We start from the raw sequence: 27,113 nt of genomic DNA, 5'->3' as shown, positions 1-27,113 counted from the left end.
TTATTTTCTGATCTTCGATACTACCAGCATTACCAAACAGAACATGTGTTGATCCTAAATTGAAGTTTTCATGGATTTCGACTTATCCCGGATTGATTTTCGATGGAAATTTCCATCCTTTTTTAATAACAAAAAAATTAATGGATTTTCAAAAGTAGTTTTCATCATTTCCCACAAATTTCTTCTTAGTAAGGAAGCATGCCTAAAAAACCCCGTCAAAAAAATCCCATTGAAAAAACCCGGTCAAATCAACCCCGGAAAAATTCAATTCCGGTCATATGAATTTTGTACAAGTGAACTTACGTTTAAAAAATCTCATTAAAAAAATTACGTTCGAAAAACTTTGTTCACAGCACCCGTTTGTAATTCGATTGTTTTGTTTGTTTCGCTCTCTCCTGAAATATTTGAAGGGGATCGCTTTAAATATCATACTGTAATGTATTTACGATGTTTGGGCTGTTGATTCATGCTATTTATGATTGATGTTCTGTCAATTTGTATCCTCATTTTTATCGATTCGTTTCCAATTCTGTATTTACGGTATAATCTGTGGGTCATTGATTTGTTGTATTTGATGTGAAAATTTCTTGTCAATGTGTATCTTTATCTTTGTCCATCTGTTATGAATACTTGCAACTACAAATTGCATTGAAATATAATTAGTGTGTTTTTATTGGAGAAGTTTTTTCTTCGCGGGGTTTTTAGACGCCGGGTATTTCTGTCGGAGTTTATTTGACGGGGTTTTTTTGACGGGAGTTTTTTAGACATGGACCCCTTAGTAATACTATAGAAATTTGTATACGTGAAGTAATATATGGATTCAAATCAACTTACAATAATAACGAGATAAATCACATAAAATCAATTATAGTAATAGGCGTGCGGAGCGCACCTCCGATCTCGTGGTATAAAATATTGTGTTACACTTTTATGTGATTATAAAAGTCACATTCGCCAGATAATACTTTTTGTGGTGTACGCTAGAGACACCTAGCGTATCGAATGTTATTTTAATGACTCCATATTCAGATTTACTCTCTCTCCCTCTTGGTACTTATAAGTGTAAACATGTGTTTTCAAGTTAGATAAAATATAATCGATGATCATCCAAAGGAGTATAAACTAGTTATTAATGAATATACCTGCTACCTCATCTACAAACATTACAAGTGGCGACGAGGATAAAAGTTTTGTAATTTGAAAAGAATTGTGAGAGCAATGAGTAAAAGTATAAAGTGTGCATGACTGGGTTAGAAAGGTAACCGAAAAATGGCTGACGCGCTCCAACAGGAAATAGCGAGGCTACAGGCCGAGCTACACAAATGTAGAGAAACTGCCCGAACCGAAATCATGAGCAAAGACGATCATATCATGGAGCTGGAAGCCCTGGTACAGCAGCACTCCACCGAAGTTAGAAGACTCCAGGAACATGTAACGATTATTGGAAGTAAGCAGATGGTAACAGCGTTGGGAACGATCGAACCATACGATCGCAAAACTGACTGGTCGCAGTGGTTACAGAGACTGGAACACTATACTGCAACAAATTCAGTGGCAAGTAATAAACACAAGGAATTATTCTTAAGCGTTTTGGGAGCTGAGGGTTATGCTTTACTCTCCAATTTATGTGCTCCAGTAATTCCAAAAGAAAAGTCATTAGAAGAATTAATGGAATTAATGAATAACCATCTGAAGCCTAAGCCGAGTGTAATAACTCAACGTTTTAAGTTCAATAATTGTGAACAGAGGGACAGTCAGAGATTACCTAGCGGAACTTAAAAAATTGTCAACACATTGTGAATTTGGTAGTGCATTAGATGATTTAATTAGTGATCGGTTCGTGTGCGGACTAAAAAACAAAACAGAAATGACAAGTGACAAAACAGAAATTGTTGTGTGAGAAAAATTTGACGTATGAGCGCGCAGTAGAAATTGCTTTAAGTGATGAGGCAGCAGCCAAGGACACTGGAGAAATGGACACTCCAAAACAAAGTGAATCAGTGAATTTCGTTAAAAGTCAAAAACATTATGGGAAGAGAAATCAAGAGGAAAAGAAGCCGTGTTCATGTTGTGGACGGATGGGTCACAGTCGTTTTCAGTGCAAATTCAAAAATTATGCCTGTAATTGTTGTAAAAGAGTTGGGCATTTAGCCTCAATCTGTCGATTTAATGATAAGAATAGAGACAATAATGACAACAATAAGAAAGACTATCAAAGTGACAAGAAACAGTGATTTTAGGCATAAGAGGTCTAGCAATATCAGATTTGAAAATGTTAAAGGAAAAGAGAAACATGTAAACCAGAATTATGTTGATGAGATTGTGGAGCTAGATGAGCAATTCAATAATTTTTATACGATTGATGAGAGGGATGAACTGAATGCGAATGAGAGAAAAATTTTTTACACAAGCCCAATTAAAATTGATTTGTTGGTCGAAGGTAAACAAGTTACGTTCGAACTTGACACAGGTTCACCGGTATCTGCCATTTCAGAGAAGTTCAAGGACAATGAGACATTCTCGTATTTACAATTGAGTGAAACAAATAGGAAATTTCGATCATACGCTGGTACTCCAATGATTCCACGAGGAATGTTGAATGTTGATGTTTCTTATAAGGAGAAATTATTAAATTTAGAATTATTTGTCATGCCAGGTAGTAGTAAACCAATTGTGGGTCGAGAATGGATCAGAAGACTTGATATTTTGTCAGTAAAGTCAGCAGGAAATGTCGAGATTAATAATGTTATTAATGAAGTAAGTTTGACTGTTACAGAATTAAAAGAAAAGTATTCTTCTGTATTGACTGACAAGCTGGGGCTTTACAAACATGGTAAATTCAGATTAGAACTCAAAGGGGATGCTAAGCCAATTTTTATTCGACCACGAGTCGTACCTTATGCAATGGTAGAGAAAATTGAGATAGAAATTAAGAGACGCTGGAATGACAGCAAGACTAGAAAAATGTGAATTTTTTAAGGAAGAAATAAAATTCCTGGGATTTCAGATTGATAAGAATGGAATCCATGTTTGCAAAGACAAAGTAGAGGCAATTAATGCCATTAAAACACCCCTGAATACCACTGAATTAAAACGATTTCTTGGCATGACGAATTATTATTCAAAATTTGTTAATAATTATGCCCAAGTAGTAGCACCATTGTACAAGTTATTGAGAAAAGAGATAAGATGGAATTGGACAGAAGAGTGTCAAGTAGCTTTTGATTTGATTAAGGAAAAATTACTATCTCCAGAGGTTTTGATGCACTATGATCCCAAGTTACCTCTCAAAATTACATGTGATGCTTCGCCAGTAGGGGTTGGAGCAGTACTTTCGCACATACTACCAAATAATATTGTCAGACCAGTAGCTTCCAATTCAAGGTCATTAACAGTAGCTGAAAGAAATTATGCACAATTGGACAGAGAGGCCTTGGCACTGGTTTTTGGGGTAAAAAGTTTTCACCAGTATGTGTGGGGGAGGAAATTTTTGTTAGAAACGGATCACAAGCCTCTCAAATTTATTTTTGACCCAAATAGGAGTCTACCAAACATGGTAGCAGGCAGAGTCCAACGATGGGCAGTATTTTTAGCATCTTACGATTTCATTCTAGAGCATATTAAAGGTACTGATAACGTAAGCGCTGATTGTTTGTCACGTGCTCCAAAGCCAATGGTGGAGGAAGCTGATAGGAATCAGGATTTTTCATATTTGAATTTTATTGAATCTGAGGTACTAACACTAGATATTGAATTGATCAGAACTGAGACAAAAAGAGATGAAACATTATCGAAAGTTATTAAGTATGTTAGAGATGGTTGGCCCAAGGAGATTAAGTCTGAATTCGAGATTTTTAAGAGACGACAGAATGAATTGTACGTAGAAGATGATTGTTTGATGTTAGGAATGCGAGTTGTTGTGCCAATTGTATTAAGATCTATGGTGTTGAGTGAGCTCCATGTAACACACATGGGCATTGTAAGGATGAAAGCTATGGCTAGGTCGTTTGTGTGGTGGCCAGGAATAGACAGTGATATCGACAAAATCACCAAAACTTGTCAGTTGTGTTTGGAGAACGCATCCAATCCACCCAGATCTGAGTTGAACGTCTGGAAATGGCCAGAGGGACCCAATCAGAGGATTCACATTGATTATCTTCAGATAAAAGACAAAATGTATCTGGTGATAGTCGATTCGTTTTCCAAACGGATTGATGTGAAAGCAATGAAAGACATTACATCGAGAAGGACAATCTTGGCGATGAGTGAGTACTTCGCAACATCGGGTTTTCCGAACGTGTTAGTGAGTGATAATGGACCAAGCCTGGTATCAGAAGAGTTTGAATCCTTCCTGAAGAGAAATGGCATTCTCCACGTAAAGACTGCCCCGTATCATCCAGCCTCCAACGGAGCAGCCGAGAATGTAGTAAAAACATTCAAGAGGCAGTTCAAGTTGCTACAGAAGAATAATACCAACGAGGATGTAGCACTAACGCAGGTGCTGATGAGTTATCGCAGTACCCCACACTGCACCACAGGATATACGCCAGCCGAATTACAGACAGGACGACCAATGAGAGCGAGACTTGACCTTCTAAAACCGAATTTACGTAACCGTGTAGTTCAACAGCAAGCAGGACAGAAATATCATGCTCCTGGATCGGGACTACGCTCGTTTGATGTTAGTGAAGTGGTCATGGCCAAAGATCATCTGAAAAATATTTGGATTAGAGCTGAAGTGGTTGAGAGACACTCTCCTGTAACGTACATCGTCAGAACAGCTAATAGGTTAATATGGAAAAGACACGTGGATCAACTACGTCCCACATTGTTACAGGAGAAACTGCAAGTGAATTCTGAGGACAGCGGAACATCAATAGAGAGGAATCTAGTTCCTTCAGAGCGAGAAGGTTCAACTGAGCATTCATCCCTATTGGACAACGTTCCCGAAGCAGTCAGCCCTATGGAAGCAGTTGCAAATGAATTGCCTAGTTCACGTGATAGTGAGCCCAGTGTTAATTCGAGCGACCCAGTAGGTGCATTTCTATCCGAGAAGACTATAAGCAGTTCCACCAGGGTCAGGGACATCACGAAAACCCCAACACCTACTCCAGTTGGAGATCCCGAGTTACGTCGTTCAAATCGCATTAGAAGACCAGTACAAAGACTCAACTTATAGACAATTGGACTGTGTGATTTTATAAAAATAATGACTAAGCAAAAGGATTATGTTTGGAGGAGTGCGGTGTACGCTAGAGACACCTAGCGTATCGAATGTTATTTTATTGACTCCATATTCAGATTTACTCTCTCTCCCTCTTGGTACTTATAAGTGTATACATGTGTTTTCAAGTTAGATAAAATATAATCGATGATCATCCAAAGGAGTATGAACTAGTTATTAATGAATATACCTGCTACCTCATCTACAAACATTACACTTTTATCACCTGATAACATAATATACTATTTTGTCAGTGATGTTACATTTAACGAGTGGCGAACTGTGCCTTTGTTCGTTTACAAGTAAACAAATAGTATATTTCAGCACGTGTGGGGCAATTTCGTCTTTAACGTGTGTGGGGTTTACAGCATGAGCCGAAGGCGAGTGATGTAACCACACACGTAAAGGACGAAATTTCCCAACAAGTACTGAACAAAATTTTATGTCACGAAGCCTGAAACCGGCTGAATTAGACACGAGACGCGAAGCGTCGAGTGTGTAATCCAGCCGGTTTCAGGCACGAGTGGCATAAAAGACTTTTTATTTACGCGTAAATAATTTTTTGGTCCGAGGTGAACATAGCAGCAGTGTCAAAATAGTATATTTCGTAACGAGTGCACAAAAGTGTTTTGTGGGGAGTGGGAGGTTTATATCACGAGCCGAAGGCGAGTGATATAATCCCACGAGCTAAAAAACATTGTTTCACGAGTTACGAACAATATTTTTCATCACAATGTGGCGGAAATTGGACTTTTAGGCACGCGGAGCGTGCCGAAAAGTTCACTTTTCGTCACAGCGTGATGAAATAGTATATTTCGATAAGAGTGATGCGGAATTTTCATGAGTATGAAGTTGGCGGTACGAGGCAAAGACGAGGGTTGCCAATCACACGAACTGAAAATTCTTGTCTGTGATGTGCTGTCGTTGAATTCTATATTTCGTCCAATTTAAATAATATCTGAAATTTTAGAATACAGTGAAAATACTAGAATAAAGGACAATGAGCAAGGGACAAAAAATAACTTCACGAGCATGTTTTTGTGCAAACTTCATACCCGCTTAAACAATTTATTTGTTAGTCATTTTTGAAAGGATGGCTTTAGTGTAGATCAACAACCAAATTCGGATTATAGGACTCATAAAACATAAAAAGAGCCAAAGCGTGCGGACCACTACGAATCATCTACGTCTCCCGTCCTGGTCACGTGGCATAATACTTAAATGCCGCTTTATGAACAGGTTTATTTTCACTGCTCTCAATTGTTTCCGTAGTGTAGTTGGCCCATCACGTCCGCCTAACACGCGGAAGGTCCCCGGTTCAAACCCGGGCGGAAACTTTTTTTTTGTTTTTTTAATAAAGAAAAAAGGATGAATATGACTACATTAAATTCCGAGGATTTTATAAAAAATCACATATTCATCAATTACAAGTAAGCACAAATTTTTTACTTTCTAAAGTAACTATGGAATCTGAATATTATGGTGAACAATAATTTCAGAAATTAAAAAAATTAAAACCTTCAGAAAATAAGAAACCGACAATTTTCCCCTGTAGAACGATCGGTGTTCATAAAACAGGTTTTTTCTCTGGTTTTTACGCTAATTTCATTCTTCCTCCTTTCTCAGGTATACATATCTTATATCCTAGTAAGCACACGAACGTTCAGGAATTAATTCGTCTTCAAACCATTCCTTCCTGATAACTCAGAATCTGATTTTTTTAATCTGACTAGATTAATCCGCGTGCTCCGCGCACGTATGCCGTACTCCATGGGGCTTAATGTATGTCAATTATAGTGAAGAGTCTTATATTAAATTTCTGAAGTGAAAATCAAGTTTTCCGAAGGAAAAGTTTCAGGAATGTATTCTATTTTTTTATGTATACAATAAATCCAGTGTGACGTTTTTTGAAGCCAATTTATTCGGCGTATTGTGTCGTTAGATTTTTTATAAATGATGATAGTATACATTGAGTATACGATATTGTGCTATAATATATTATACAGGGTGTCCCATTTGAAATAATGCACCCAAATATCTTCTAAGGGGGGCAAGTGACAGGAAATTTTCAGGGACATAAGTTGTAGGGTTCCGAGGAGGACATTTGATGCATGCATTTTTTGAGCTTTCAGGATCATACTTGCAAGCTGCAAGCATAAGGAGCTTTTTTTAAAATGGCAATCGCATTTTTCACCCCAATAAAACTTGTTCTCCTTGATGAGTTGTTTTCAAATACCTCATCATTCATGTGAACTCCTTTAATTTTACTCGGAGATTGCGACGAAAATGAGTTCTGTTATCAAACTAAAGATTCAGACTTTTTTAGCGTGACCCAGGATGCACCACGTGGAGGTAAAGTCTGCTCGCATCCCTTGCGCTAAAAAAAAGAGGAAAAATAGTGCAAACATGTGTGGAAGTTCATGCGCTCATGAGTTCATGAGTTTTTCAATGTTTCCACCGTTAACTTGCAAGCACAACTCAATTCGGCGGCGGAAATTTCGAACTACCCTTCGAAGAACTTGGGGCGTAATGCTTGCAATAGCCTCCCTGATACGTCTGTAAGTCAACCGGAGTGGTGACTTGTTGTTGTGGTTGTTGTCCTCGAAAAGTTCGTCCTCTCCTACAATTCCTTTCAATGTTCCGAATTACTGCATCTGTGGGATGACGTCGTCGATTAGGGTACCGCTCTCGATATGTCTGGGCAGCGGTTCGATAGACTCCGCGGCACTCTCCTAATACGAGTAAAATATCGACAATTTCATTCGCTGAATAGATCGTGATGTGTTCAATGAAATTACAGGGGATACTAACTCGATTCTGGTTGAATTGAAACTGTTTCGAATAGCAGAATCCTCGAGGTAATGGGGAATGCTTTGTTATTGTTTACATTCCATAACTACGGTTGGTAAATGGATTAGCAGAACAATTATCTATGCCAAGACGCGTCAAGGGTGTGTGAATCTTCAGTTTGATAACAGAACTCATTTTCGTCGCATTCTCCGAGTAAAATCGAAGGAGTTCACATGAATGATGAGGTATTTGAAAACTACTTATCAAGGAGAACAAGTTTCATTAGGGTAAAAAATGGGATTGCCGTTTAAGCAAAAGCTCCTTGTGCTTGCAGCTTGCAAGTATGATCATGAAAGCTCAAAAAAATGCATGCATCAAATGTCCTCCTCGGAACTACAACTTATGTCCCTGAAAATTTCCTGTCACTTGCCCCCCTGAGAAGATATTTGGGTGCATTGTTTCAAATGGGACACCCTGTATATACCATTATATATGCATAATGTGTTATATATAATACATGATACAATGCATTATAATCTAGTATAGCATAGAATATAATATAATAAAGTATCATCGTAATATCTTTAAGGCATGCCATCATCATTTATAAAAAATCTAATGACACAATCCGCCGAATAGATTGACTTCAAAAAACGTTACACTGGATTTTTTATTAAAGGAATCAAGGATGCCCAAAATAAGGTATTCCAATTCATTTCATCACAAGAATTCCTTCATATCTTCTCATTCACAGTATTTCAACTCATATACGAATTACTTTTTTGAAATTCAACACCTACACAGCTAGTTTCGTTACTTTTTAAATGAAAAATTGCACCATTCATGTTTAATAGCCCGAAAAATGTTTCTGAAAGAATCGAGAATATATTTTATAGTATATTGTGTCCCTAGGGAGTACAAGTATTTTCTGACGAATGTGACGTTCTAACCCGAGCCGAAGGCAAGGGTTATAATCACATTCGTCAGAAATAGTATTTTTCCGGCCTGTTGCGATGGGGTTTTTTACTCGTGTGGCGTTGGCCTCCGACCTGTAGCCGAGGACTGGCCAACCACACGAGTAAAAAAACCTCATCGCAACAGCCCAGGAACAATATTTTTCCGTAGTGATTTTCAAGTTTTCGAGTTTGGGAAGTATGTAATACCAATTCCCAGACGAGAAATCATGAGAAGCAGTACAGAAAATACTTTTACTGCCGTGTGGCACACGATATTTTATGCCTCGAGGACTGAAAACCGCGATTTAACCGAGCGAAGCGAGGTTAGAATCGCGGTTTTCCGTCACTAGAGGCATAAAATATTTTAAGGATAATTTTTCTGCCTATTTTACATGAATGTCGCAATTTTTTACAATAAACGAAACGAAATTAGTTGTGTAGGAGTCGAATTTCAAAAAACTAATTTGTTACTGTTATTGCACACATTTTTTCAAAGATTTTGAGAAAAGATGTGGTGCAAGTCACAATCAATTATTATTCTGAAATTCATATAACGCGTCTCGAATATTCTGTATCCTTACGTTTGAAACGCACGTAAAGCTACCATTGTTCTTCTCGAAATTTCTGGACGATTCTCGATCTTACCATAATAAAAGGTATTTAAACCCTCCCGCTCCTGACCAAAATAGTCAGTCCGATTTAAGTCTCGATTGTAAACACATCTTTCGCCTTTCTTATTTCAACCACGAGTCTTTATTTCGCTACTTGCACTTAGCCGCCACAAAAAAAACCTCTGTAGCTCAAAAATTGGAGGCCCTCGATTGTTTTTAATATTCTAAGCGTCTGGGAGGCAAACGAACAATAAACAATTTTTTTTGCACTATTTATTCGTTTTTAGACGTATATAATCGATCTTCAATACATGAGAAATCTCACTCCACTAGCCCACGATTTTTAAAACTCATAGTAGGCTCCCCTTAAACTATTGATACATTATCCTGAAGGGCATCATTCATTCAGCAAGTTGCGATGTGATGATTGCGTTTCGGTTGAATTCTCAGGAAGTTATTGAGCATTGTTTCTAGTTTGAATGTGCTGTCACACCCTGAAATTCGTTATTTTAATCCATTATGGGATCTTTGGACTTGACTAATGAGGATTTCCCATACACCATATTACCATTTTGAAGATTTCGTGGAGATCTTCAAAATGACATGATATTTCTCCCTTCATCCACTTGATCAATTATTATGGGTATTATGGGATTATAAGTAGAAATTCGCATATCACAAATTGAAAATTTGCCATTATTTCTAATAATATGAGATATATTTTCTACTACTCGAATACCTTAGAATCGAATACACACTGATATTCTGGAACAGCTTCTCAAATATTCTAAGGGAATGAAATAAAACTACACAAAACAATCAATATTATTAAATTTAACATTTAATTCAACATCTTCGTAAAGTTAGAATGGCCGAAGAATTCCCTCCGACTATGATTGGGAACAGTGGTGGAGGCGTGTGAGTATATGGAAGCCCGAAGATTGCCGGAGGTAATTCTCTCGCCAATGCGACAATATGTACAAATTTCATTACATTAAATCTATTCAAATTAGTACGATTTTTTTGTGTAATTCGGTGGTCCATTCTTTGTTCGTCAAGTGGCCTTGTAGTGGAGTACACTTGGCGGTGGTGGTACAGGTAAGTCGGTTGTAAATTGAGCTGCCTCCGATTGTGAGACCTGAGGAGAGGAACCGAGACGAAAAAATGTTGTTAATTTCATTTGTATATTGAGCCGTAAGGTATTAGGGAAGACGCACTGACCTGTGCAACATGACCCAGAGAATTGTTTGTTGTGTAGTTAGGTCGTTGAGGATAACTCGTCGACGGATGATTGGAAGATTGAGACAAGCCTGGCTGGATTGTATTAGGGGGCTTGTACCCTGTGACCTGATAAAAATAAATGTTAATCAGGTTTTATCAGTTTGAGTCTGTCATTAATTGACGGGGACTTTGATAAGTGAGATGGAAACATTCATTCTCTTGAATTGCTGACAATTGCAATTTATTAAATCATCAATGCGGTACTTAGTTCTTCTCCATTCATATTTCTATAAAATACATTTTCATTCAATTCTATTGAAACGCGAAGGAATTTCACCCCCGACAATAGTTTATTCCAAACCGTATTGGGGATTTGGATATTTTCATTTTTCAAATTTTCCAACTTTTTGTAAATTATGAGAAAAAAATACTCATTCGTATTATTCCAATTACATTCAAGGCGCTTCAATTCTCTTTCCCAATCCCATTTTACCCCACTCACCTTATCATTAATCTCCGGGAATATAGTGCTGAGATTGAAGTTCGTGAGACTAGTTCCGGACGGATGATGTGCCATAGCCACCGAGTTTCCACTTCCACTTCCTCCCCTGCTTCTATTAGCATTTGATATCGACTGGTTCTGATACAGAGGATTAGCATGCGGTGGTGGAGGCAGAAAGGTCGAAGGATGCGTGTGATGATGAGAGTGATAATCCTCCATCGTAGCAGCAACACCGCCGATGGGAAACTCCAGGTTCTGCATCGTCGTATCAGACTTTCGCTTGCTCTTCTTTGAGACATTCGTATACGAGTTTCGTTTGTCACACTGCTGCTGCTTTCCCGTGTTGTTATAATGCTGATTTTTGACGTTTGTGGGAGCAGTGACAGACGCTGATGCTCTGGTCGTCGAGACCGACGAGACACTGGACGAAGTGTTGATCCCAGACTTTGAAGTTGTGACATTATTGACATTGGGCAGCAGAAACGAATTCGTCTCGAGGTAATCGGTGGGATTCTCATGGAGTGGCATCATGTAGCTACTCGTGGTGTTCGAGATGCCAGCGATGAAGTTCGTAGAGGGATAGATGTTCGTGTTCGGTGAGTAAGTGTACGACGAGTGATTGAAGTTCTGGTTCATCACTTGTCCGTAGCCGTTGCCGTCCTCTGGGTTCGTCAGGTAGTTGATCGGTGGCATCACCATCTCGGTTGTTCCAAGGCTACCAGGGAACTTATTCTGAGAGTAATCCGTTGAGAATTTGATTGCCGGAGCGTGGAGCTGCTTGTCAGACGCGCTTCCATCGTGAAGACTTGTGTTATTGACGCCGATCAGAGCTTCAGCTGTGTAATTACTCTTGCAGTTTCGGTTTCTCCATAAACCGTCGTTCTGCAGGTATTTTTGGGACTGTTGTGCCTGCTGCTGCTGCGGCTGCTGTTGGTATTGATCTGAGAATCCATGGGTTGACGGTATCTTTTGATCATCGTGCTGCTGCATCTGCTGGTCGTTGCTTTGCTTTCTCATGTCCATCTGTCTTTTCGCGGTTGTTCGCGGGCTTGTGTTGCTTTTCCGTTGCTTTCGGGGCTGGGGTTGCACCTGGAAACAGAGATTATAACCAGGATTAGGGGAGAGTGGGATAAAATGAAATAGATGAAAAACAACTATCCGACACAATTCAAGCAAAAAAAAATTTGTTTTTATTAAATTTTTTTCATTATTGGGAGTACTGAGTATAATAATTCTCTATTCGTCTTATAATTCAATTGATTAGATTAGGCCAATTACACTTTTCTTTTTTCATTCGATTGAATTTGAGCATCATATTTTCCTTTTTCCCCCTCTGGGGGAATTCTACTGAATGGAAAATTATTATTCTCATCACTACTCTCAAGAATAACAAAAAATTCATGAACAAAAAGTTCATAAAAAGAGTATTTAATGTGACGTATGGACCCCGTCTATACGTAGATTATTTTACGCTTGAACAAATAATATTTCATATATTATTTCCGTTCGCGAAACTGAAAAAATTTCAGTTTCCATATAAGCATTAACTGCCTTATCTAAGCAGTCTCACGGTGACACTTGAGTCCAGTTTCCGCCCAGAAACTGTTTGACTGTATTGGAAACTGTCAATGACTGCAGCATGACTATGTTAGTTTCTAAAAACCGTGTGTTTGAAATCCTGTCAGATTTTGGGAAGAATTCCGGACCTTTCCGACTTGTTGCCTGAGGTATTCGGAAACCCTCGCCGAGTACCGATTTCACCCGAGGTGTCAATTCGCCTCCCGGATTTCAGTCAGTTATTCGCAGTGAAATAGAGTCATACTGGAAAGGGAACTGCCATGCTATGCCCGTGAGCAAAAAACGAGCCAAAGAGAGGTAGATTTTCAAGGAAGCCTGTCGCACTCTCTCCGGCGCTGGGCATGCGCAGAGCGTACTAAACCACGCGCAGTACAAGCGAGTTAAAAAAGTTTGTTGGAGCTATGCCCATTGAGTCCAAGAGTTGTATAAATAATTGGGATGCTGTGAATAAAGAAAAATACTGTTGGACACACAAAAAGTTGTTCATTACAAAATTAGACGAAGTGTACACGAGTATTATGTATTGTTAGTGACGAAAAATTAAAATCGAAATGGTGAGCAGTTGCTGTGTAAAAAATTGCCCCAATTTTTGATTTCCCAATAATAACCTCACATACCATACGTGATTTTTTTCATTGTTTTATTGAAGACTACGATTAATATTAGTGATTAATTTGAGAAATTCTTTTATATAACATATGAATGATTATTTTTTACTCACAAGGAGAGGCCAAGGGTTGTAGGTAAAAGTTTTCACTCAGCTTGATAATAGTTAGAGTGTCACTAGTTGTTGTTCCTCACCCCGACAGTAGGGGCAGACGGCTAATAATACGGGAGAAATTTCACCCGAAAGGTTTAGTCATAACACATAATTTTCAAAGTAGCATTTTGGCCGAGTAGCAACGGGTCTGCCTACCAAACCGGCGATCCGGGTTCAAAACTCCTTCAATATATTTTTTTTTCATAGAAAATGTTTGTTTTCTGATTATCAGTTTTGGTAAGAAACGTTTGGAGCAATGGCGAAAAAAAAGTTGTGCCCAGCAGAAGTGCAGTCAGTGTAGGTACAATTATTTGCAGTGTTCATTTTGACGATTCTGACTTTATTACAACTGGCACCAAACGAACATTAAAATCCACATACTGCATTCTTTTATTTATATTTTTTTCCATCGTTTGTATGACACGAATTGGACTTTGGTTTATTAAATTTTTCTACTCCTAACACTCTGGACATTTTCATTGATTTTTCCTACTCATATCTAATGAAAAAAAAATTGGAACATTTTTCATTCTTTATTACAGTATTAGAAAGACAATAGAGACTGATTCTGATTCACTTAATGGGACACCGAGGCATCTTTCTGAAATTTAAGAATTGATTTCTCTTCCAATGATAATCTCCAATATTCAATCGTTGACTTTCTGTTCCAGGAATTATATTGATGATACCGAATTTTACTATTCCAAATACTGAGGAAGATATCGAGTCAGGGAATTCCGAACCATCTTCAGATTGATCGAATTGGAAATTATTGAATTGTATATTTTATTAATTGATCTCTTTGTGGAATTTTTGTAAATCATGAATTAATAAATTCCCCATGAATAATAATTTTTGGGAAAAAACGTTTTCGCATGAATTCCATGTCATAAATTTGAATTAATAAAAATCCATTTCTTGCAACGAAAAGTAATTGAACGTCAATGCTGAACTCGAAACGCTGTGGAGGGTAAGGAAATACTTTTGGGGCTGACGGTACGGCAGAGACAGGCTTCCTTGAAAATCGACCCTCTCTCTCGGCTCGCATCAGGCATCTCAGTGCCCTTTCCAGTATGACTCTATTTTAGTGGTTATTCGTCACCAGTCGAATATTAAGTGTGGGAAAATCCATTGTGTAAATTATCATCGTAAAATCACCGAGAAATTTATCTTATCAACAGGGTTGCCAGATTTTGGCGATTTATACCCAAAACCTGTACAATTTTAAATGGGGTGACGTCACAATCTGGTAACACTGCTTATCAATCATTGAGTCATTCGACTTTTGCAAAGTGTATCCGAATATTTAATAGTATTAAATAGTCATCGAATATCATCTTCATTTTTGTTTGTTTATTGGACAATTATCTCTGTAACTTCACCGAAATTAAACGCGTGTAAAATAGACATTTAACAGGACAGTTATCGTGAATTGAGAAATTCATCGGTTAATTTGTTTCTTTCTTTCTTTCTTTGGATTTAACGTCACATCAACAGCTAGGTTATTAGTGACGGGCTCTCGATTCTTTCTTGTCGTTAGAGCTCACGACTATTTCCTCTGTAATTTGTAGGTTACAATGTTATGAAAGTATTTTAAGTGAATGATCGGAATGCAATCACACACGATGGTGAGAATCAACTGTAAGTAGTCAGTTGGGTTCTCGAGACACGTGGAAATTGTAGGTTGTTTGTACATGATTCGAACATGATTAATTCTATTTCTCTCCATATAGTCCGTAAGCTAGGGGGGTTTTTGCACACATTTTAGGTCGCGATGATTCTTTCATTGGATTCTATGTTTTTCGACCTACTGAAACCGAATATGAAGGTCCGCGGCTCGAATTCCTGTGAGTTTTTTTGTTATCAACAATTTTTTAATAAATAATTAAAAAATCGAATTTTCGGATGGGGAAAAATTTTTTCTGTAAAATACACGCCATTTTAAGGGGGGTATGTCCCGAGCCATTTTTTCCTATTCGCAATGGTTCCATCAATAAAAAATCATCATTGTCAGAGGGATCAGGTTAAGGGTCACGAGGGTCAGAATAAGGGTTAGGTTAACGGCCTGGTTAAGGATCATATGGGCCACGAGGGTCAGAATAAGCGACATGGGGGTCAGAGGTTAGAGGTCATGCGGGTCAGATTAAGGGTCACAAGGGTCAGACTAACGGACATGAGGGTCAAAATAAGGGTCGCTAAGGTCAGAATAAAGATAATGGGGGTTGACGAGCGGAGCGAGCATAGCCCCCTAGTTTTCTATAAAATTTCTCAGATCAGTCCATTCCCCCCGATTCATTCTCACCTGTGAATGATGATGATGACTATGATGATTTTGCTGATGATGACTCTTTTCCGCTTTCTCATGCTCCACCAGCTGACTAACCGATAAGAACGAAGTTCCCTGGTTGGTGTGCTGCCCAGTCTGAGGATTCAGCATCACCTGAAAATTGCTATCCTTCTCCTTACCCGAAGTCTTGGGCAGTTCATTGCTCCTGGGTGGTACCTGACCGAACAAGAAACTCTGCTTCTCAGGGATGTTTGTCCCCAGGGCCAAGTCTCCCACCAGCGTTGGCAGCGTAGAAGGCACCACCTGTTGGTCCAGTGTCTTCATGCCCTGATGATCAGCCCCACTCTGAGGATTCTTCGTCGGACTCCAGGAGAACGGCTGCTCCTCAGGGTAGAATCTGTCACTCTGGAGAGCCCCGACATTCGAGAAACTGTGGGCAGCACTCACAGACACATCATAATTGTTGTAAAACTGATTCGACGTCCCCTGATTATAAGAAGGCGTTTGACCGAAGATGTTATTCTGACAGAAGTCAAGCTCCTTTCCAATCGGTGGCAAAATCAAATCCGCAATGTTTGAGTTGTGCTTCACCTCTGGAGTCATCATCCAGTTAACTGGAGGCCTCACCGGCTGCACCTGCTGCTGGACACCCTTCGACTTGTTCATATTCTGCTGCTGCTGCTGCTGCTGATTCCCTTTAGACGAATTGTAGCTCACATTGTCATTCAGGACCACTGGGGCCTGCCCCTGGAGGATCGGCTGGTACTTGATCTGGGAGTGCTGATCCTTATCATCTCCGTACTTGTAATTACTCCCAGTGTAAATGTCAGGACACTTCGTCTGGGACTGGCCCACAGGGTCAGCCAAGTCGAATGTTATTTGGGAGTCGTAAGGAATCGAATAAGCTGTCTTCTCAGCCTTGGATTCAGGGATCTGGTGGGGCTTGATCGTGTGCTGGTGCCTCTGGTCCAACCCTCCAAACTCCGTCTGGGTGTATGCCGAGTCCATCGAGTACTTGGACTTGTTCTTATTCTCCCCACTGTACTTGAAATCATCTCCAATATTCTGACTCTGATTCTGGTTCTGATTTTGATTGTGACTTCTGCTCGTCTGCTTCTGCTGAATACTCTGCACGTTCTTGCTCTTCGAGCTGTCCTCATACCCCTGTTTATTATCACTCGACATTTTTGGCTTTGACTTATCGAGAATGGCCTCAGGTGCTGAGTACTGCTCACCCTGCAGAATATTCCCAAATCCAACAGTCTCCTTGTGCAGCTGACTGTAGTTGAAGTTCTCGCATATTGTTTTTCCCTCGTTATCATCAACGTGATCTGCGCCCGCCTCGAAGTGCACGAGATTGTTATTGCTTCCTAGACCCATGGGGGACAGTGTCGTCCAGGAGAGGATGCTGTAGGTGGAGGAGTTGTGAGCAACTGTTGTCGTGGATTTGCCAGGATTTTCTGTTATACTCTGACCGTAGTTGCAAGTCGTCACGTTCGTCTGCTGCTGCTGCTGCTGGTGGAACTGGTGAGGGTAACGAGGGAGCGAAGGCTGAACGTGAGGCTTTACTTGAGTATTCGAGGGATTCTCGAACATCTTCTTTTGGTCTCTGGGGTAGAGCCCATAGGTCTGAGGCTCAGACCGCTTCACCTGGTACTGAGGATCAGAAACCAGTGATCCATTTCCTTTCGAGTAATTCGTGTTGAAGTGATCCTGAGGGTGTTTGTTCACTGCTGATGATATTGAAGTCTCGATCCTCTGGGCCTCGCTGTTCTGATTGTTCTGGGGGGTCTTGGGGAGCTTTGAGCCAGCAGACGTCGACGGCACGAAGGGATCTTTTCGGGTTGAGTCGAAGTCCCTCTGGAGATTGTCGAAGGTCTCTAGTGACGGTTGCTTGGACTGATCAGGGTAGTTCTGGGGGAGATTGGCTGGCACCTCTCGTGTCTGCTCCTTCGTTTGCACGATTGGCAGATAACTCTGGTAGTTCTGGGGAGGATCCTTAATTGACGATGATGGTGGCACGTACGATCGTGATAGTTGGAAGGAGTCTAGGCTCGAAGTTTTACCGACGATCGAGTAGTCGTGGTACATCTGGGGCTCCTTGTGCATCGAGTAGCTGCTCTGGCAGATCGACGAGTCCTTCGCCTGTCCTTGCTCCACGTAGACCCTATGCTCCTGATGCTGATGAGGGTACGAGTCCTTCGGTCGAGGTGGATAGTTGTACTGAAGACTCTGGGATGACACTGGCATCACAGGGTTCACGTTCCTGGTCTGATAATCGTTGGGGTCTGGCGCTGTTGTAGGTCGAGTCTGGGACATCGTGTAGGTGACGATCTGATTGTCCATCGAGCTGACGTTCTTGGGACGATTCACGAAGGTCTGACGAGGGATTTGGTAGGAGTAGACTGGCTGGGGCACCTGTGAGGGCGAGTGAGAGGGATAGGAGACCCTCGGTGTCGACGACATCTGATTGTCGGTGCTCGTGAAGTTCGAGTAATTCGGGAGGAACTCTGGGTGGCTGGGGTACCTCATGTTGCTGTCGTATTTCGGTGTTTGGTCCATTGGTCTTGAAGAAGGTATTGAGCTCGTCTCAACCTTCTGGACCTTTCTCATCTGATCCTCGGGTTTTGGTATCACTAGTAAATTGTTTGGGGGGTTCTCCAGGGAATTCTGGACGATCTTCTTGGGTTGAGGGTCCGAATGGGGGACTGGGTTTGATGGATTTGAGGTAATTGTTGAGGCTGAGGGGAAGGTCGGCATCGCTGGCTCGGAGTAAGGCACGACTTTGTACAATCGTTCCTTTATGGGCTCATTGTTGATGATTTTGGGGAGAGATTTGGGGGCAATATCGAGGGGTTTATCCGGGCATTCAGGGGTTTTCTCCTTCTCACGAGTCGTCTCCTGACATTTGTTTTCGTTCGATTTAGGCTTGAAGATCGTGGGCTCGATCGTGCCTATCTGGAGGAGCATTGGGGGCGTCTGGCTGTGGTACTTTAGGTCCTCCTTCATATCCTCTTCGAGAACCTCGGTTTTTCCGTTCAGCGAAGACACCAGGGGGAAGGCCATCAGGAATGCTGCAGTCGGAGAAATAGACTCTGGATTGTGGGAGCTGGAAGGTACTTGCAGTGATGCGAACAGATCGTTCGATAAATCTGAGTGGAGGGACTCGTTTCTGCTGTTGATTGGAACGAAAGTGCTGCCTGATGGGTACGACAGAGACTTGGAGGCCATCTCCTTCGACTTTTCGTCCTTCGGGAGTCCTTCAGGAACAGCTGATGAAGGTGCTGGGGGAATTGGGTCTCCTGGAACACTCGTGCCTTGTTTCATCGTCGTTGTCGTGTTTGTGTCCAGGTTCAGGATGATTTTTCCACTCTCCATTATTGCTCTGCTGTCCTCAGGGACTTGGGGCTGACTGGTCGCTGCATTCAGGAGATTATTCAGTCTCCCAAGGTCACAATCGTCTTTAGTCTCTCGGATTTTGTCTTCTGTCTCGGTCATTGCTTTATCGACTTCTGAGAGGGGAGGGTTTGACACGGGTTTTGGGGGCTCCAGTTGGGGGAATGAAGAATCCTCAGGTGGAGATGACTGATTGGAAGAATGTGACACTGATGATTCACAGGATTTGGGGATCGTTGGGTTTACAGTGGGTGGGGGCTCGTGGGAAGTTTCAGGGTTCGATTTTTTGAGAGATTCTTCAGGTTTTGAGGTCTCTGTCAATTCTGCCGACTTTTCCGGAGGGGAAATCTGCTCTTTTGCGACTCCACAGGATGATGATGGAGTTTTAACAGAGTTTTGAGCTGATTCTGGCTTCTCTGGATTCAATTTCTGGGGTTTATCAGAACATTCATCCTCTCCAATCTTCTCAACTACATGTCGAAGATTTTCTATGGATACACAAGTCTCTGGAAGTGACGATTTGATTACCTTTGGGGGTGAGCACTCAGCATCACCTGCATTCTTCCTCTTCCTGCCCTTCTCCTCATTCTTGGAACTATCAGAATCCAAAATTTTGTCATCCTTACTCATAGAATTTTTCTCTTTCTCCTTAATTTTTTTGCTCTTCCCTGGCTTTTTAATTCTACTTTTTGGCTCAATTTTTTCACTAACATTATTGTCTGAATTCTTTGAAACAATTCCTTCCCTGTGGATGGCAGGAATTGGCACCTTGTACGTCATTGTTGTTTTAGTTATCTCTTTACCCTTGGGTAGAATTCCCTTTCTACCACCGATTTTAGTTGCTTCAACAATTGTTCTAACATTTGATACCCAGTCTTGTGAATTAATTCCAACATTGGTACGAATACTTGGTACAGTGTTGAGAGTTACTTTCTGCACAGCCTTAACGATATTTTGATTTCTAACAGGTACAACTGAATGTTGAATTCTGCTGCCAATTGATTGCATCACTATCATTGGATTCGCTTGGTTATTGCCCAGGATTATTTGATTTGAGGATTGGGCTTGAGCATTGACGAGGATATTTGAGGGAAGGGTTATTGGAGTCATCAGGGGCATGATTTTTCCACCTGACAGGATCAGTGTCCCTGGGATTATGTTTCCAAGGGGCTGATTTCCCTGGTGAGCAAGGTCTGGTGATTTTCTTTGCTTCTCGTCCTCGGGCGCTGGCTTTTTTCTCTTCATCTTCTTTCGAGACTCCAGCTTACGAATCCCAGGGCCTGATTTTGGCCCAGCACTTCCGCATGATGTTGAGTCGGTGGTAGTAGCCTGGGCAGGACTGTTACGGGGCTCGGGGGACTTTGGAGGGGTCTCGGGGGTGGAGAGGCCCTCGGCATCGATTATACTCGTGCTCACGTGGTTCTCTTGGTCCTCTGAGGGAGTGTCTACACTCTCTGACGAGTCCTTGTCCGCTGGGGATTTTTTTGGTGACGTGGCTGGGAGCTTCTTCTTCGAGGGCACTCGCACACCCGTTGGCTTACTCTTACGTTTAACCGGCTTTTTACCTGGAAAGACGGTTATTAAGAAGAGATTAATTGGAATTGTGGAGTATTAGGGGGGTTTCGATGAGACAATTAGTTTATTAAGGTATATCCCTAGAAAATAGAGTTGGGCACTCTTTGATGAAAATCAAATAGAAATAATATTCCAAATGGTTCAGTACGATGAAATACTATTTGAAAATATATATTCAAAGTACCGACTGTAATGGTTAGGTGGGTGAGGTGTTGCTCCGGCGGACATCCAAGCTAAGCAGCGTTGCGCTCGGTTAGTACTTGGATGGGTGACCGCTTAGGAACACCCCGCTCGCACAAAAAATTACGGGCGGTAGGCACGGTGTAGCGGCCTAGCGTTTCTATCTAGTCAATGTGACAGATGGATACATTAGGGCACTGCACAATCGGCCGGCTGTGCGACTGGGGTTTTACATGGTTTCCCGTGCAGTCCTAGCTCGAATGGGGCACAGCTAAGAGTAAGACGGCCATGATAACGCAGATAACAATGAGAGGAAAAGTAAAGGAGGGGAGGCAGGCTAGAAGAGGGGTTTCAAATCGAGAACTACTTCAATAAAACCAATGAAATAGAAAAATAAAAAATAAATAAAAAATATATATTGAAAGTTGTCTATTTCGATCGATGAAATAGTATTTATTTACATTTTTTTTTTAATTGGAATAAAATAGTTATTTAATATTTCATTTCAATGAAACAGAACAGGGACGAAAATCCCCAGCATTGACTTTTTTGGTCTGCTCATTTGGTTGCTCATTTAAAAAATTAATTCCCTGTAAATGCCACTGTATTATCAAAGACGAACACGACGTAACCGATATTGTACTTACATTCATTATATCTATCTAAATACTTGTCAACATCGTCGACGTTTATTTTGTTTGACCATTTCAGGGGGGAAATTTTCTCCAGGGCTGGCTCTGGTGGCACTGTGATTCCAGCTTCCTTCAAGAGGGTCGATAACAACTGGGTGCGAGAATAGAGCTGTGCCACCAGCTTCTTCAGACGATTTAGTTCTTCTTCTGTTGATTGAAACCAAAAACAAATATGAATTATATATGAATAAAGTAACTTCAACTACTGTTTTTTCACTATTCGTGGGAAAATCTTTTTTGAAAAAAAAATGGTAATAACTCACACATGAAAAATTTTCATAGAAAAACCTAGTGAATTCGCTACACAATTCTGCTGGATTTTTATTAAACTTTCCATTAGTTTTTGACCGACTCTATTGAAATGTTCAATAGAAAATATTCTACAGAAAATTCAATAGAATTCGATTTTTCGATATAACTTACTTATTCTATTGAGATTTTTTTCCAAATTTTTGTTTGATTTTGTTGACAAAAAGAAAAGTGGAATGAAGTTCAGCTACAGAATAAAACGAACTTACTGTGAGCGTCTACTGCGTGCGCATAAAAAAGTTCCTCGGTACGATTTGTAAGATCCTTTATGTATTTCGCTGCGTAAATGAGAATGTCTACTTTGTTTCGCTTTCGACCCTCCTGATGTGATGGCAATAAATCCGATAGAGTCTTGAAATATGTATTCATACGATTTCTTCTGTCTCGTTCCCATGTTTTCGCATTTCTGTAAAATAGAAAACTCATGAGCAATTGCATACACTGAGAGAAAAATTTCCTACTGTGCAGACCATATTTACTTGAGAGAATAAATTATTTCCATGGCTTAAATCTCAGAATTTTTGCGGTTCTCGGAACTCGAATAAATTCTCATTTATCACTATCATTCCCCGTTACGTCATGAATATATTACATGTCGAAATATTGGAAGTCAATAAAAAAATCATGAAAACAATAAATACTTGAAGATTGACGATTGTTCTACATGATTTGAATGAGTTCATTTTGCGACAAAATGATACGTGAGTACAAGAATATTTTAAAGCATGAGACCTTTCTCGAGCCACGTGAATTGAGATACTTGGCAGAATTAAGCGATTGAAGAAAAATTACTTGTCTCAAGTAAATATGTTTCAGATATTAGATTTTTTTTCTCAGTGTATGTTTATTGCTTATAATATTGCATCTTCTGAAAAAGGTATTAGAACAATTCATTTAACAAATAAGAATTAATCTAACAAATACTGTTAGGCCCGGTTGCACCAGTTCCGGGTAACGAAAACGAAAAAGTAAATTTGGATGTTCGACGGATTTTTTTACCCGGGGGAATATCTCAAATTCATCCCAGGAACAAAAAATCAAATTTAAGGGCCGGGTGTACTACCTTTCGAACGTTATCTCGATGTTTTTTTTTTATCTTTCGTCATCTGAAATTGTCAATTGAGTCCTGCATCATGCAGAAGTTTTGATAAATTATGAATGAATAATCAAAAAAAAGTAGAAGAAATTCTTAATTTTTTCAAAGAGCATTTTTAATTTATATTCAGAATAAGTTGAATAACAAGAAATTGAAAAATGTATCTGATTTACGGTGACAGATAGCGGCCTGTCACCCAACATCATGCAGGGGGAAGACTGATTTCGTAAATATTTTCCCACACTGCACAGAGACATTTATTACGGAAAAAGCTCTTTGAAAAAAGTTGTAATATTTTGGAGAATTTTTTAATCACACTTTTATCACATAAAAATGGCAGATGATTACATACCACTGTTTTGAAAATTGAGAGATACCTAGCTGTCATTTCCCATGAGGAGTTAGTGTTTTGTTATCCAAGAACGAACGCGCGCTACAGCACGCTGTAATTGTAACAATCATAATTGGAAATCTCAAAATTAAATTAATCGTGAATTAAATTTGCCGCCTCAGACGACTAGAACCAATGAGGAATAAGCGTGACAGATTTGCAAGATATCGATAGTTATCGACTTTAAGTGTAGGTTAAGACCTGGTAAGACCATGGAAAATGGCAGCTAATAGATAATTTGCCACAGCGAATCGGATATTTGTAATTTCCACTTTTTTCAACTTATTCTGAATCTCAATTAAAAACGCTCTTTGAAAAAGTTCAGAATTTTTTCTATTTTTTTTACCATTCTATCATAATTTTTGGGAATTTTTACATGATGTACCACTCAATTGACAATTTTGGATTACGAAAGATAAAAAAAATCCAAATAACATTCGAAAGATAGTACACCCGGGCCTTAATCCCAATATTAAATCAGTGTTAATTTAAATGGGGCTACAGGATGAATAAAAAATTATTCTTCAGGGCAAATATTGAAAAATTATGACCCCTACGATATAATTGACCCCGAGAATAAATTGTACCCTGGGGTTTATTTGGATAACAGGGTTGGTGCAACCGGGTTTTAGTTTTGAATCCTTCAAAAATAAAATTTTTCTAATTGAAGTTTCTAATGAATACAATTCTTTCATTGGTAAAAGAAGATGAGACGATTATTTCACGTAAGGGAAAGGGAAGTGAAATTAACAGTTGACAAGAAAACCCAACAGAATAAGTTAGTAGATCGAAAAATGTATATTCATTGACTTCTTTTTGTCAAATATATCAGCAATGTCTATTGAAAAATGAATGGCCAAATAGCAAAGTGGCAGAAAAAAAAAACAAATTTAATTGTTTCATATGTGTAGAAGCATCTGGGAAAGCTAAACATTCAGTGAGAATTCCGTAAAATTCTCTGTAAAAAGAAAAGAAGGAAAAACAGGAAACTTTTACGTGCATTTTTCAACAGATATTTGTTCATAGAAAAAAGTATAGAGATGTTGATTGTTCCATATATATAATTCTATTGGGAGGATTTCTATAAGAATTTTTGAACAAGAATTCTCCAAGTTTTTTTCTCTTGGATTTAAGTTCTATAGAAAAATATAAATCCACAGAATTTTTCTATTAAATATCTCTTAATAGATTGACAGGGTAAAATTGCATAATCTCCAATAGAATAGGGGCAAGAAACGAATAAAATTTGTCAATAGAATTTTGGTACAACTCTTATGAACTTCCAATAGAAATTCAATGTAAATTTTATCATTAAATTCTATTAAATTTTCTCATCGTGTATCATGAAGACATCCTTAAATAACTATCGCACATACACACCCATACAAATAAATTCATAAGAATTTATTTCGAAAAAATAATAGTCAATTTTTTCCATGATTTTGTAACTTTAGGACGAATCTATCAAACTGCAACTTTAAATAAACACATTCACGTACGAAAAAGATCTAATAGAAAATCCTAGCGCTTTCTGTAAGAAATTCTATTGAATTTCTATTGGAATTCTATCAGAATTCTACTAGTAAATTCTATTTGTTTTTTGCGCCAATTCTATTACAAATTATGTATCTTTCAGGTACAATAATGTCAGGCCAATTCTATCAAAAATTTCAGGTGCATTTTTCAAGAGATATTTGTTTTTAGAAAAAAATATAAAGATGTGGATTTTTCCACATAACTTATTCTATTGGGAGTATTTCCATGAAAATTTTCGAATAAGGATTCTCCTAGTTTCGTATTCTTGGATTTAATTTCTATAGAAAAATGAAAATGCGCTGACCTTTTTCTATAAAATAGGTTTTAATAAATTGACGGTAAAATTGCATCATCTCAAATAGGAGTCGGAAAAAAAGAGAATTACAATTAAATTTTTATAGAATTGTTATAGAGTTTCAATAAAAATTCAATATGATTTCACTATAAGCGGTAGGTTTTTCTATTAAATTTTCTCATTCGTGTATCATGTAGAAATCCTTGAATAACAGCGGCCAATACGCATCCATACCCACATCATATGAATTTGTTTTGAAAAACTAATGCTCCATATTTTCCCATAATTGAGAGATTTTAAGACTAATCTATGAAACTTCATATTTAAAAAACCCAAACTTCAACTTGAAAGCAATAAATATGAAAAATGATAGCTATCTTCATTAGAAATAACATTTATTGTCAATGATAATAATTAGTTGTCAACAGTGAGGTTAAGTTGGCATTGCGAATGGACTTACGTTCTTTCCTTACGGGGCATAATTTACACTTATGTCATAGTTTACGTGACAAAAAATACTGTACAAGTTAAAAACTGAACATTGTTATTTCCTGGAGTCATTTCGACCCGTCAACCAAAGCTGTCATTTTTGCTCTCCTCCAGTCTCAAGTACATCACTCAATTCACTTTACACTTTATTTTTCGCTGAATTAGAGATTCAATGAGTAAAGTTAGGGCTTCGATAGTTCAGCGCACTGTCTTAAATTTTTTTCAGCGCATTTGGAAAGGAAATGCCAGTTTAATTAGGGGTGAAAATGTTTGATGGTTCTGAGTTTACTTTGTAGGGCCAACGAATTGGATGTCACTGGCGAAATACCTGGAAAGCAAAGTGGTGCTGCCATCTTGTGGATGGAATTGGGACTTTAACGTGGGATTTGAACGGTAGATTTCACAGATTTGTTTTTTTAAATAAATTTTGACGTGAATAGGGTAAACAGGTTAATTTCTGGATGATTTCAACTTGCATTGAATATTCCACAAATAAAATAAGAATTGTACCGATCATTTCACCTTTCAATAATATTACTCGTGTATAATCATGAGATCAATTAGGGGCAGGGGGGTAAAGTGGACCCCCTAAGGGAAAAAAACGTGCTGCAACCATTGTTGTCTTCTGAAAAGAGTAGATTTAATCTCAGAAACCATCATCGAAATCCGCACGACGCGTCATCAAAATAGAAATAATCGGTTCAGTGCGGGTAAAAGGGACTCCCGATATTTTTCGTTTTTCGAGACATCAAATTATGAGGGGAATTTTTTGGATGTACTTTAATTGTCGCTGTCCAAATAAAGGCTCAGACTGAGCCCGACAGTCACAAGGGTCAAATGGAAAAGTAGAGGGATAAAATCCCTCCACTTAGCTTTCCTCCTTTTCCTTTGGAAAAGTAGAGGGGGTTTGAATTATCTGTAACGAAGGGGTAAACTAGGTTAAGTGCAAAAATGGAACTTTTTTCACGAAAATTAAAAAATTTGACCACGTTTGAGAGACCTTTCAATTCAAGCAATAAAAAATTTTTTTAAAAAATTGCATTTATCCTAGTTTACCACTTCACCACAGAAATATAACAAGGATTTAATGGGACGTTCAAAATAAATAGTAAAGGAAAATGATCAGAAAAATTATACGGACAAGGGAAGCAACAGTATCAAAAGGTTTAAATTGTAGGAGAGAGCAAAAAGATCTCAAACGTCAAATGGTAGTGTGGTTAAAAAA

The 27,113-nt window shown here is 39.1% G+C and overlaps 1 protein-coding gene, 1 long non-coding RNA gene and 1 other non-coding gene across 3 annotated transcripts; 2 read left to right on the top strand and 1 right to left on the bottom strand.

The window, feature by feature from the left end:
• Positions 1-6,486: 6,486 nt before the first annotated feature.
• Trnav-aac lies at positions 6,487-6,561 on the top strand. The gene has a single exon. It is a non-coding gene; the product is annotated as a tRNA-Val (tRNA).
• A 3,843-nt stretch (positions 6,562-10,404) lies between these two features.
• On the bottom strand, positions 10,405-26,204 carry LOC107042467. The gene is made up of 7 exons (XM_015263518.1): positions 25,860-26,204; positions 22,291-22,487; positions 21,728-21,919; positions 15,945-20,890; positions 11,305-12,393; positions 10,803-10,928; positions 10,405-10,719 (listed from the first exon to the last, which is right to left on the bottom strand). The coding sequence occupies exons 1-7, from the start codon at positions 25,877-25,879 to the stop codon at positions 10,636-10,638; spliced, it is 6,654 nt and encodes a 2,217-aa protein (XP_015119004.1). The 5' UTR covers positions 25,880-26,204; the 3' UTR covers positions 10,405-10,635.
• LOC107042468 lies at positions 13,175-14,452 on the top strand. Its single transcript, XR_001461168.1, has 3 exons — positions 13,175-13,436; positions 13,875-13,939; positions 14,314-14,452. It is a non-coding gene; the product is annotated as an uncharacterized LOC107042468 (long non-coding RNA).
• Positions 26,205-27,113: the final 909 nt, after the last annotated feature.

Source organism: Diachasma alloeum, unplaced genomic scaffold, assembly GCF_001412515.2.
Source record: "Diachasma alloeum isolate Michigan unplaced genomic scaffold, Dall2.0 Dall_scaffold_00472, whole genome shotgun sequence".
Taxonomy (NCBI): Eukaryota; Metazoa; Arthropoda; class Insecta; order Hymenoptera; family Braconidae; genus Diachasma; species Diachasma alloeum.
The sequence above is the reverse complement of the archived record's forward strand: the minus strand, read 5'-3'. Positions and strand labels throughout refer to the sequence as shown.

What these genes read in the sequence shown, in the direction of transcription:
- LOC107042467 (XM_015263518.1), bottom strand. Translation starts at nt 25,879, where the DNA reads ATGCCCCGTAAGGAAAGAAC. An exon ending in ATGCCCCGTAAGGAAAGAAC is followed by an intron (nt 22,488 to 25,859) that starts GTAAGTCCATTC and finishes TCTATTTTACAG; the next exon opens with AAATGCGAAAACATGGGAAC. An exon ending in TTTAGATAGATATAATGAAT is followed by an intron (nt 20,891 to 21,727) that starts GTAAGTACAATA and finishes CCGTCTTTCCAG; the next exon opens with GTAAAAAGCCGGTTAAACGT.